This window comes from Grus americana, chromosome 7, assembly GCF_028858705.1.
Source record: "Grus americana isolate bGruAme1 chromosome 7, bGruAme1.mat, whole genome shotgun sequence".
Classification (NCBI taxonomy): Eukaryota; Metazoa; Chordata; class Aves; order Gruiformes; family Gruidae; genus Grus; species Grus americana.
The window spans coordinates 11,416,912-11,428,958 of record NC_072858.1 but is presented as its reverse complement, the minus strand read 5'-3'; the positions used below and the strand labels follow the sequence as shown (position 1 = coordinate 11,428,958).

The 12,047-nt window shown below is 39.4% G+C and overlaps 1 protein-coding gene across 5 annotated transcripts in view; it reads left to right on the top strand.

Moving 5' to 3' along the window:
• The window catches only part of SHOC2 (SHOC2 leucine rich repeat scaffold protein), an 82,378-nt gene extending 76,054 nt beyond the window's left edge, over window positions 1-6,324 (top strand). For all 5 annotated transcript variants that reach the window (XM_054830984.1, XM_054830986.1, XM_054830985.1 and 2 more), the window contains 2 exons: window positions 26-143; window positions 1,610-6,324. In XM_054830984.1, the coding sequence (XP_054686959.1) occupies window positions 26-143; window positions 1,610-1,818 (327 nt within the window). In that variant the 3' untranslated portion in view covers window positions 1,819-6,324. The remainder of the gene's footprint in view (window positions 1-25; window positions 144-1,609) is intronic.
• The last annotated feature ends 5,723 nt before the right edge of the window (window positions 6,325-12,047 follow it).

Sequence of the window (12,047 nt, the reverse complement as noted above, 5' to 3'; positions counted from 1 at the left end):
TTAAAAATATGGTTTTTTCCCTTAGAAATTGGTTCTGACTAATAATCAGTTGACCACCCTTCCCAGAGGTATTGGTCACCTTACCAATTTGACGCACCTTGGGCTTGGAGAGAATCTTCTCACACACCTTCCTGAGGAAATTGGTAAGATCCCTTTTTCTGGATTTATGCAGTTTGCCTGAGCCAAAGCAGTCACTGACACAGAAGATAAGCATCTACCGTGCTTATAAGTAGAGGCCACAATATTCACGTGAAACTTCGAGATATACGCAACCGGGTGTGAGCATGCGCCACAGGAACAGCACTATAGGGTATGATCTTTATCTTGCTGAAGTGAAACAAGTGGTCTAGAGCTTTTTGGTTCTTCTGCAGAAAGCTGCCCAATGCGCACTAACCTGGAATAGTGAGATTCCTTTTCTCTCCAAATTCCCCTGCAAGTTGTGTGTTATCAGTCACTCAAATTCATAAACCTATTCTTGGAGAGAGGTCTGTGTCAGAAAGGAAATTCACTGGTGGTTAGAAACAATGATGTGCAGATGGAGAAGGCTGGGACGTGATCTGTCTCTCCCAGCATCTTTAGTGAAGAGCTGTTACAGCTTCTGCTCATCTTGTATGTACCTCAGTGTGAGAAGGGCCTAAAACACTCTAAATCTGGAGCCTTGTAATTTAGTTCATATGTTAGTGGAGAGAGTTTGGATGCTATGGAAATGAGCTGTGGAATTGGAAGTAAGTAAGTAAACTTGAAATACTATTGTAGGAGTACAATTTGGTTATTTAAGCTGGTTGTCTTAACAGATGAGAGAATAGCTAACTATTTTTAGATGTGACTGCTTCATCTAAAGTTAACAGCTATTTCCCATTATTACTTAGCCTTTCCTTTTCTGCTGGTTTTCCATCCCTTGAGTCCTGGCTACTGCATATTCTTGTGAAAGATGAAATTGTCTTTTAGGTTTAATGGATTAATTTTGATATTTGATTGCTGTGGGGGAATGGAAGTCTTAAGAAAGAAAAAATAATCTGTTTTCCATCTTCTGGTTAATCTATATTGCAGTATCCGTAGTAGAGGCAGGTTGTAAAATTTGAATTCAGGAGGAATTTTTCACACGGGTTTGTTCCATTTAATAAATTCACTGCTGTGCAGAGATCTCTTCTTCTTTCTTCCTGTGGTGCATTACAGTTACAGCTTCAGATCTTTAATGCATGGGTTCTAATTAAACAAAAGGTATGGCATAGATATTTTTATAGAGATAATACATACTGTATGGTATAAATATTTTCTAGGCCCTTCTAACTAGATAGCTATTCAATGTTGCCTGCAATTGCAAAGCCCTTGCCTGAACAGTTATGGTGAAGTCCCTCTCAGTTCTCTTATTCTGTGTATTCTCAATTCAGTTGTTATCGAAAGGAGATGTGGTAGTGGATATTTTTACAGGGAAACTAAAGCAAATTGGTTCTTGCTTAGGTTCTGGTGCTTGAAAATAGTTTAGATGAGTCACTGACTCTAGATTCTACAGTGGAAAGAATCTTGAAGTGGAGTTAGAGCTTCTGTCTAAAAGTTATAAACTGCATGAATCAAAAAATACTACTTTGTATTATTTTATTTTAATCAGGTACACTGGAGAACCTGGAAGAACTGTATTTGAATGACAACCCCAATCTACACAGCCTTCCCTTTGAGCTGGCTCTTTGCAGCAAACTGTCAATAATGAGTATTGAGAACTGCCCGCTCAGCCACCTTCCACCTCAGATTGTTGCAGGAGGACCCTCCTTCATCATTCAGTTCCTAAAAATGCAGGGACCATATCGTGCCATGGTCTGATGCTAATCGGATTGTCCAATACACTGTACAAAATACAAACTGCATTAATGTTGTAATTGTCTGTATATGTATATATAATATAATATATGTGGTTTATATTATATTATATATATATATAAATATATAAATAATATAAAAAGGCAAATTTAAGACTGCATTATGTGTTTCTGCTAATAGAGGAATCATAGCCATTTAGAATTTTTTTTTTTATTCTGTAAAAATGCTTGTCTAAGTTTTCTTTGCTGAATTTGATGGACGTTGTCTGAATAATCTGGAAATGCCAGTTCATTTAAAGCAATTGCCAATGAACTCAAAGTTTAAATTTAAGGGACAAAAATAGTTTTGCTTAGATTTACTTTCAGTTAAGAGAAATGTATAACCTTTATATAATGAACTTTTCTGTTTTCCTCCCTCCTTTTTTTTTTTTTTTTTTTGTGTCAAAACCTGAAAGGGTCATGTGTCCTGAGGTTGGGATTTTCTTTTAACTTATTTTGAGATTTGAAGCAAATGGTGTTTTTATATTGTTTACAGTCAGAGTAAATCACTGGATTTTGTTTTATTCTGATTTGCTCTGTTTTAATCAATCATATCTAGAGTTTATATGCCTCTGCTGATGAATTTTTATCAACCGGTTTGTATACTAAAAACTTATACTCATCAGAACAACTGGCAGGTGAAAAGGATGCAGTCAAAACAAAAGAAAAAGAAAAGAAAAAAAAAAAGCTTGAATTCCTTTAAGTCTTGCTTCCCTGAGTTATCAGTTGCAGGCATAACATATCTGAACTGAGCCTTTTGCGGTTGGTCTTTTCTAGCACAAGTAAACCTTTTCAGATTGGTAAAACGTTGAGTATACTCAGTGAAGAGCGGTTTTCATTTTGTGAAGTAACAAGTCCATGAGGTCTAACAGTACAGTTAAGTGGCAAGGAAATAATATATATGTACATTTTTATTACAATGTTGAGTCATAAACTACAACAGGCAATTTTAAGGATTCCTTATAGTCCTTGTACAATAAATGAATGTGTCTTACTTTTAAACACTGCAATATATGTAAGTTTTAAGGTTGGTTAACAATGTACTATGGTTTTATATCTTGACTTGCCTTGTACCTCCTTCCATTATGGAACTTCTGTGTCCAAGCACAATATCTTCACACTGTGCTGTTTTGCTGCTGAACTAAATGCACTTTTCCCCACAGCTGGGGCACTTGCTTCAAAAAATTCAGTTCAGTATCTTGATTATTCTTTTTTAACTTCATCCTATCTGTTTCAGTATTAAACCGATCGATTAAAAAAGAGGCACCTTTTTCATTTGTGCATAGATGTTGGTAGCTCAAGGAGAAACACTGTAAGTAGTGGATGTTCAGTTTTATCCTGACTTTCCTGGTTGTTTAAAAGGCAGAAGATCAGAAGATGCTTCAGGGAGATTTACGCTATTGCTGCACTTGCAGGGCCAGTTGTCCTTTTTCAGGAGGGTAGGAACTCAAGGCGGTTGCATTCCACGGTTACTCAAGAACTGTCCAGTTTATACTCATTGGAATTGCTGCTGGGGTAGTATGACTTAGAGGACTGTACCTTTTGAACCAAATCAAATCAACCTATTTCACATGCAGAACTTTGGGGAATATTATTTCTGGCTTTCAGGCATGCTTACTTAGACGTATTGCCTTGATCTTTTTGCATTCTGTTTTCTCGTACGTCTTTTCGTTAACAAGGAGTAAGTTTAAATGGAAGGCAGGTGGAGATATAAAACCTTAGAGGGCTTAAACATGCTGTAAAACTATTGTAGATGTCACTGGATTTTACTAAGTAATGTTCTGTTCTTTCTCACACACTCTGTTTCCCCCCCTCCTTTTTTTTTTTTTTTAATCTACTGTAGCTTTTCAGTTTATACTTTAGTTTATGAAAGGCTAGTTCCTTACAGTTCTGCCTGAAGTTAATCTTTCTCGGCATTAAGCTGTTAAAATATGAAGATGCTGAAATGCTTAGTATCAAGACTGTAATCTAACTTCTGAATATACTGCTAAATCCATATTTGTGCCCTCAGGTCAATAGGGGAAACTGGTTTGATTAATATGGTTCCTTAAAACAAATGTGGTGACCCCTTGTGTTATCAAGCATCTTGGTCTCATTCCCTGTCTGCTCCTCAATCCCACTTTTATAAGCGTTGATGGGATTGAATTTGTTTAGTTTGTAAATATGTTGATTATTCACCTTGTTAAGGTACATGGTTAATGACTGTAAGATTGGAGCTGACCCTCTCTCCCATAAATTTTTGTGGAGAAGTTGGCTACCAAAATAGTGCTTGTTACACTCGCTTAAAAACAAACTATTCTTTTCATTACACTTACAGGAATAAATAAAGCTATGTTTTAATTCATTACTATATTAAAAACAGGATATTTTTTCAAACTATCTTTGTACTAGTATGGTTGTTGCAACGCCAGATAATCCTGAGCCCTGTTCTAGGAGTTTAATTTTATACGTTCTGAGGTGCACACTTATTTTTTCAGTGTCTCAGGAGACATTTGAATAAAAGCAATGTGAGAGAAGTTCTGGTACAGGAGAAATCAACTCAGAAGAATTTGAAAAGTTCTTTAAAATTATCCGAAAGTTTATTAAATGTGTGGCATGGATTGGGAGTAGATGCATATAAATCCATATAAGTACATACATGGATTTATATCCAAGTCGATGCACAGATCCGTATAAATCCAGCTCTTTTGATCATTCAAAACAGTCTTACATCCTGACATAACAGACTTTTGTGTTTCCAAGGATGCTGGATTGCAGTTTCTAATTTGTATTTAATCCCTGATGACATTCAGTTGGACACACGTGCTGGCCTATACATGTTCAAGAATTTTGTTTGGTCTAATCAGTTAAAGTACGAATGGAAAGAACTTCATCCTAACAAGTGTACGTATACATCCATACATATATGTATATGTGTATCTATATATGTGTGAAAGCATAGACAAGGTGGAGAAATTAATTCTTTACGGCATCTTTGAAAACAAGATGGAGAAACAGGCGATTCCCAGATACTTGGATTAAATCTTTATCCCCCTTGCCATACTGGGGGAGATAATTTAGAAGGGTTATTGAAAAGTGTGACAATCTTTACTTGGGGTGAAAATCATGACCTTGATTGCTTGCCCATAGACAAAATATCAATTTTGTATGTGTCTTGTGCCTATGTACATAAGGAGATGTACATATATACATGCCCCATAAAGACACTATCCTGAATCATGCCTTGATTTAACAAGCTAAATTACTGTACTATAGACTATATAGTATTATGGAAGTCTGGTAAGGTGTAAAGCAGATTAGGGATTTGTTAAATAGTGAAAAGAAGGAATAATTGCCGTTGTGACTTACGTTGGTCACATTGCATTTAAATTTACTAAACAGAAAGTTGTTTGGTAATTCTTTGCAAAAATTATTTCTTTTGGTATAAACCCATTAATGTTCTGTCTCTGGCTGTCCCATATTTAGGTTTGTCGCCCAAGTTGTCTAGTATAAATGCAGTGGAAATGCTGCATGTAAAGTTGGGTCACACAGTTGTGTAATTGGCGCTTTTCCGTTTGCCAGATGCTATTGGAAACTGAAATTCGTACACCCTTTTTCAAAAGAGATTTGGGTTGTAGAAGATTTGCTTCAGTGCCTCTCTTGGATTTAAGGTTTTCCCTGCAGTTTTGTCCATCTCTTGCTAATGTGTGAGAAAGTGCATGTTCAGACTTTTTGAAGGCCGTGTTTGCTCATGTACATGATTTAGTAAATTAGTACTCAAACTGTCTAGCTGGTTAGCGCTTTAACCCGTTGTGTCACCTGGAGTTCAAGTATCATCTTTAATCCTGGGAGTTTGAAAAATACCTTTAAATACCTTTTATTTAACATTTAGAAAACTTTGAGAGGTTATTTTTACTTTTCTTTTTCCCCCCCTTTTTTTCTTTTTTTTTCTTTCTTTTTTTTTTTTTTTTAAAAAAAAACACCACCCAAATAAATTAAGGTTCTGAATCAGTACAAACCCATATCAGGGAAGTCTTCATATCCGGATGCAACTAACAATTTTCATGTAGTCAGTATCACACCTTGGTTGTATCAAATTGGCATGCTAGAATAGCTTCTAATTAGAAATGTGCAGTTGGCAGTAATTTGCACAACACAGACTTCAAGGCACAGTAAGGACAATTGCAAACAAATGATAGTATCTACAAATGGTTTTTGGTTTTACGTTAGCAAAGATCAGAAAATTATGTTTATTATTCTGATATTTAGGTCTTAACCAGGACTGCACAGGACTTTTGCTGTGGAAAAATACCAGACCACACTAATTTTGTGGTTAAAAGCTAAACAAGAGTGTAAACAGTCTACAAAAATGTACTTTTAATCTGAATTATTGTAATGTTGATTGTTATGTCTATATAAAAGATTGCCTTGCTTTTTTATAAGAGTCATTCTGTATCAATGCATTCATTATAAATAGTATATTTGTAAATAAGCTGCCACTGAGTCTTTTGCAACTTTTCTAGTATTTCTAGTCTAACATTAACTTGGATGTAAGTTGTACTTCTGCAGTGCCCCAAATTATCAAGAACTGCTTTCTCATTATATACTCATCACTCTAAAAGATTTTTTTTGTTTTCAAGTAAAATATAGGTTTTCATGTATAGCACTTAAAGGAAATGTAAAAAATTGCATGACAGTAACTGCTTTACTTGGTCACGTAGATTGGACACCTTTTTAAAGCAAATGTTGGTAAGATCTTTTACTTTCATTTTGTTATAGTACAGTAGGGCATATAGTAAAAAACCCAAACAACTCAACCCTTTCTCTCTGAAAGAGAAAATAAATCTTGGATTTTAGCGCAAAATGCATTTCAACAGCAACAAAATTAAAAGTAGGTGTACAATTCTGGTGCCTGTAAGACAGACACCTGCATTTAAACATCCAGTTTAATGAAAGACAGTATTGCCGAGCTGACGTGACATAGCTCTGAACTGTTGTGTTTTAACTCTGTAAGGCTCATTACGATAGCCACTATTTCAAGAAGGTCATGCTTATATCATGTCCTACAAACAAGAAACTGCTAATATCCTTTGAAATCAGAACAGCAAGGCCTCAGCAGTTTGGATACGATGACGACAAGGAGGGCACCGGTATACTTGCTATGACCGATTGCTTTAAAAACTGGAACAGGTTCTCACAGCGTGCAGCAGTCGCATTTGCAATAATCAGTACCTCTGTCCTGACATCAGACCACTGCTGACTAAAATCAGTAGAGGGTCTGATCAAACTGCCTACAGGTCTGTCTGTGAGTCGATCCCTGTTCCTGTAAGTGATCCAGCAATCTGAACACACACAGCTAAGGAGTTGGCCGGCCTCACCACGAGAGTGACGTTGGACGACGTACCATCCGTCCCTCCCCTGTCCGACAGGGCTGAGTGGCAGATGTACGGAACACAACAGGGACACGCCGTTCCTCCGGCATACTGCTCCAGACCTCGCCAACCAGTGTTTGAGGGGCTTGCGAAAAGGGAAGCAGCATCTGCATCGCTGCATTTAGTAGCCCTTGATAGATTAGGCAAATTCACAGAAGAAAGTGCTTTCTTTTTTTTCTTTTTTAAATTCTAAATCTGTTTGTATTTCTGGCCTCTGCAACATCCTGTGTCTAATAATTCTACAATATAATTATGTGCTGGGTGAAAAAGTACTTCCTTTTGTTGGTTTCAAACCACACCACCTTATTTCATTTGGTGACTCCTAGTTCTTATATTCTGAGAAATTTATGAACAGTCATTTTCCTGTTCATCTGCTTTTTACTACTCTTGAGGATTTTTTTTCATAAATGTCAGTGTTTTTTCTCCAAGTCATAGATTTCTATTTTTTTTAGCTTCTCTTCAAACAAACCTTCTTCCATTCTGTGATAATTCTTGCTGCCTTTCTCCATAGTTTTCTAGTCCCAGCTCTGATTATTTTTTCCGAATTCATGGCCTTTAGCAAGCTATTTTATTCTTTATGTACTTCTAGTTTGTGAAATAAAAGTACAGCTTTGTTAGAAAAATTAAAGTTGAGCGGGTGATAAAGTTCAGTGCTAAACTCCAGTGGAGAATAATCCCACTAGGCAATGATCAGATTGGGGCTTAGACTTCAAATGCAAGCCACCCACTGCAGTAATGAATTGTTTCCTCTGATTAGCTATAACTGACTTTTGTCATCTCTTGCAACGAGGTCTGAGAAAGAATATTAAATTTTACATAAGTACGCTGATTTAAATAATGCCAGGATTTAAAATACTCTGTTCATGCTAGTAAGAGTGCATCGTTTTGGAAGCTGTGATTTTTGAATATTTCAGCTGGCCTTCTCAAGCTGTCAAAGCTCAACACTTTCTGAAAATATTGGGAAATTTCTAGTGTTGTTTCTTTGGAAGAGAATTGGAGATTGACAGTGCACTCCTTGAAGCCTTTGCAGAAAGCTATGTAAGAAATTCCCATAGTTTTTTTGGGTTGTTTTTATTTTTTTTTTTTTTAAAAGAAAGAAGCAGCAAAAGCAATATCCCCCCAGCCCCAGTAGCATCCTGCTGATAATCAGTGTCAGCCAGACAGTGCTCGGCAGCCACCGGGGCTGGGGGAAACTTGCTGGTCGTGCCCACTTTCTGCTCAAATGATTGAAGTGAGCATCCACGGATGAGTCCAGCCTCGGAAGAACAAAGCACGTTGGCTCTAATTGAGTGAAAAGTGAAGAAAATGTCTTGTTTCTGGCAGCCTGTGTCCTAGAAGCTGTATTAAAGGCCTCAAAGATGTCTTGGGTGACTCTGGTGAGACAGATTACATGTTTGTGTAATTAATCCAGCCTAAGTGCTTCAGGATACCAGGTCTCCCAAGGCTGCTCTCCAGCGACAGGTCCTACTTTCCACCGGTGGGAAGCTGCTGACTTAGGTACTTACTGTATGTTGAAGCGTTTAATGTGCAAATACTGCATAAAATCTGGACACCGGACAGCTTTATCGCTGGTGCTTTAACTGTGTGTGGTGGCAACGGCAGAAGAAAGGTGTTAAAGGGCTGGAGATGGTTAGCTGGGATACAATTAGAAGAGGCTGAGTGCCTTGAAAGCTAACTTGTTTTGTTTTCGCAAGCCATCTCGGTCAAATAAAATACATCATCTCTTTGTACAAGCCTTGCCTCACTTAGGATTGTAAGAGTGGGAGATAATTCGATTACCAAGATCAAATGATGATGTTTTAGAGGAGGAGCCATCTGGAGTATTTGAGTGAGCAGCTGGCAGCCTGGGCTGCACAGTTAACGATCTGACTATGCCTTGCAACTATTTTTTCCACTGCAAAACCTTTTAAGAGTCTTTAGAGATCAATCTACACCACTGCCTCTGAGCAAGATGCTATCTGCAAAATTGCACACAAGTGTTCCCTTTTAAAAGCTCTTTCCACAACCCCCTCTTTTTCCTTTCTATTGGTAAAGTATTTCTTTGTTGAGACTCATAACGAATCCTTAATTTGCTGTAGTTTGGTAGTTGCTCCGCTGGACCTAGTAGTAGCCGGTTTGGCTTTTGTCCCGCATTATTACTGCTGTGCTGCCTGAAGTGATTTCCAAACTTCACGTGGACAGTTTTAATGGAAATACATTTTTCCCTGAAAATCTTAAAATGTTTGAAAACAGTCATGGTAAGAATAACACAGTAAAGCTCTTCTTTCTATATGGCCCAAGATTTTTGGATGTCCTTCAGCTTTTTTCCATCCTTGCCAAGCATGTTAAGTGAGTGGGAAGTTACAACTGAGAAGTCTGAAATCATCTATCCTCGTCAGCGTAGCAGAGGGCAACAAATTCAGTGAGGTACGGAGCCACTGGTCAGCCAGGCAGCTCTGATTTCATCCTTTTTTTACCTTCTCCAAGTAAAGTACTTCTTTTTAGGTCCGCTGGGCACCTCCAGCCTCTCAAGAAGCTGAATCAGACAGGTTCTGGTGTGGGGGACCAGGAGAGATTCCCAGCAGCGCCAGGGAGTCAGAGGTTTGCCTGGAAAGGGGTGTAAGGCACTGGAGGATGTTCCCTAAAAGCAAGTTGAGCAAAGCGGTAAGCGTGTCCCCCGTGGCCAGTGGCTCCTGGTTGGTGCCGTTGATAGCCCACACCCAGCCGCAGCTCCAGGGACAGCCTGCCAGGCAGGAGAGCACGGCCAAGATTCTTGTGTCTGTGGCTCCACCAGATGGATGGTCCTGGAGCCAGGCCACCGCTTCTCGAGAAGAAGCTTTTGAAATCTGAGGGGGGTTGATGTCGCATTAAAACAGAACCGTATTTGGAAGTAGCAGAATCCTCCATGAGAAGGAGGGGCTTTTCCAGCAGAGCCTGGGTTTTTTGCTGTGAGCTCTTGCAGTGTCACGTCTGATCTCATTCTCTCCACTTGTGCTCTCGCCTCCCATCTCTCCTACTTGAGATTTCTCTCTTTTTGCAAACAGCCATTTATCTCACCCTGGCGCTTCCTACACTGTGCTGAGCTGAAGTAAGTGGAGAAGGGTAGGGAGAGCAAAAAGATGATGTGAGACGAGTGGCTTCTGATCCATATACCTGTTGGTGCACCCAGTTTCTCTGCTGAACTTGCTTTGTATCGGTTACGAGCCCCTTTTTTCTAGTTGTTGCAGAATGGAGACACCAGGAGAAAAACAGGATTTGGGAAAAGATGGCTGGGAGAGAGAAATATAAAAGATGGATCTGCTGCATGTGGCACAGCTGTGTGTTGCTCTGCAGCTTCTCTGTTGGCTCCTTGGATACTTGGTTTATAGAGAGCAACCAGGGTTTTACACGGTGTCTGAGTCCCTGTGAAGGGGTTTGATGTCTGAGTACTTACCAGATAAATGATTTGGCTTGGGGTACATGTCAAGACTCGGATAGGAATAAATTTTGATTAAATGACAATTCTGTGGCCAGTCTTTGCTCCAAACCATTTAGGAATAAGGATGAATGCCTTAGTTTTTGAAGTGGCAGGGAGCACTTAGCAGTCTGTATAGTCCTGATGTATGTGTAATGCTTAATAATACTCATCACTTTTGCTTTAGGAAAACCCATATGCTCCCACAATTAAATTGTTAGTGCAATATTAATAAGAAAATGACATTCTTACTCCATACAAACATTTAATTCCACAGAAATGTTAAAACATTTAGATTTACTTAAGCTATTTGTTAAAATTGCCACAATTGCTTTTTACCACTCTTGTCTCTAGCTCTGCTTGAGGACCATTGAGATTGGATTGTAGTGAGGAATGAGGTGATCTTCAGTGACTTCAGCTCCAGAGGGCTTTGCTGGCCTGGCGAGGTGTCCCAGTGCTTGGAGACACTGGAACCCTCCTCGGTAGCACCTGAGCCTGGTTCCTGGCAGGGTGGTTGATCCCACACACCCTGCCTGCTGGGCGGCCAGGAAGGTCTCCTCAACAAACCAGTTTTGAGGGGCTGTCGATCAAAGGCAGAAAATGAGCTGCCTTTCTGAGGATTTAGGGGACATTTTTAGCCTAGCTGAACTGAAAGGGAACTGTTAAGTCTTGAGATTTCAGTTGTGCTGTTTTCCTCTCAATGTGTCTGATTGCACTGGGACTACGCCTCCGGTAACGCTTGGATGCTCTACGGCAATTTCCACTTTGCGGTTGTGACCCAGCAAATGGCTTGGCCTCAACAAGTGGAAAGCACAGTTCAGGGTGGGTTCAACGCGCCCTGTCTGTAGGGGAGCTCCAGCGTTTCGCAGTCTGCTTTCCCTTTCAGTCCTTCTGCCCTTGCGTTTAACTGGCGCTGACAGGCTGAATAGCAGAATTGCACGTGAAGTAGCAGAGATTTCTCCTTTCCTTCCCCCCAGCTGTCAGTCTCATCGGTTGCTCTCGGAGTGGCAGAGGGTGTTAAAGACATCAAGCCTTGTGAGGATGGTGATTGCACCCTGTGCTGCTGAGAGCACTGCCCTGCAGTATCCTTCATCCAACTGCAAAGACAAAACTGTGGCGGAAGAATTTGCTTGCGTTGCTCTGCACAGGGTTGAAAACAACTTCTCAGGAAAACAAAAGGAAGAGTTTGTAGCACCAGAGATTACTGCTTGTTGGTATGTGTTCAGTTTTCTGTGACATTTCGGGGCAGGACATGGATTTATTTTGCTCTTGAATTTTGCATAGCAGGAATTTCCCTTGCTACCTATGATGTTTCCAGGGAAAAGGAAAATCTGAGTTGAAAAAGCACAA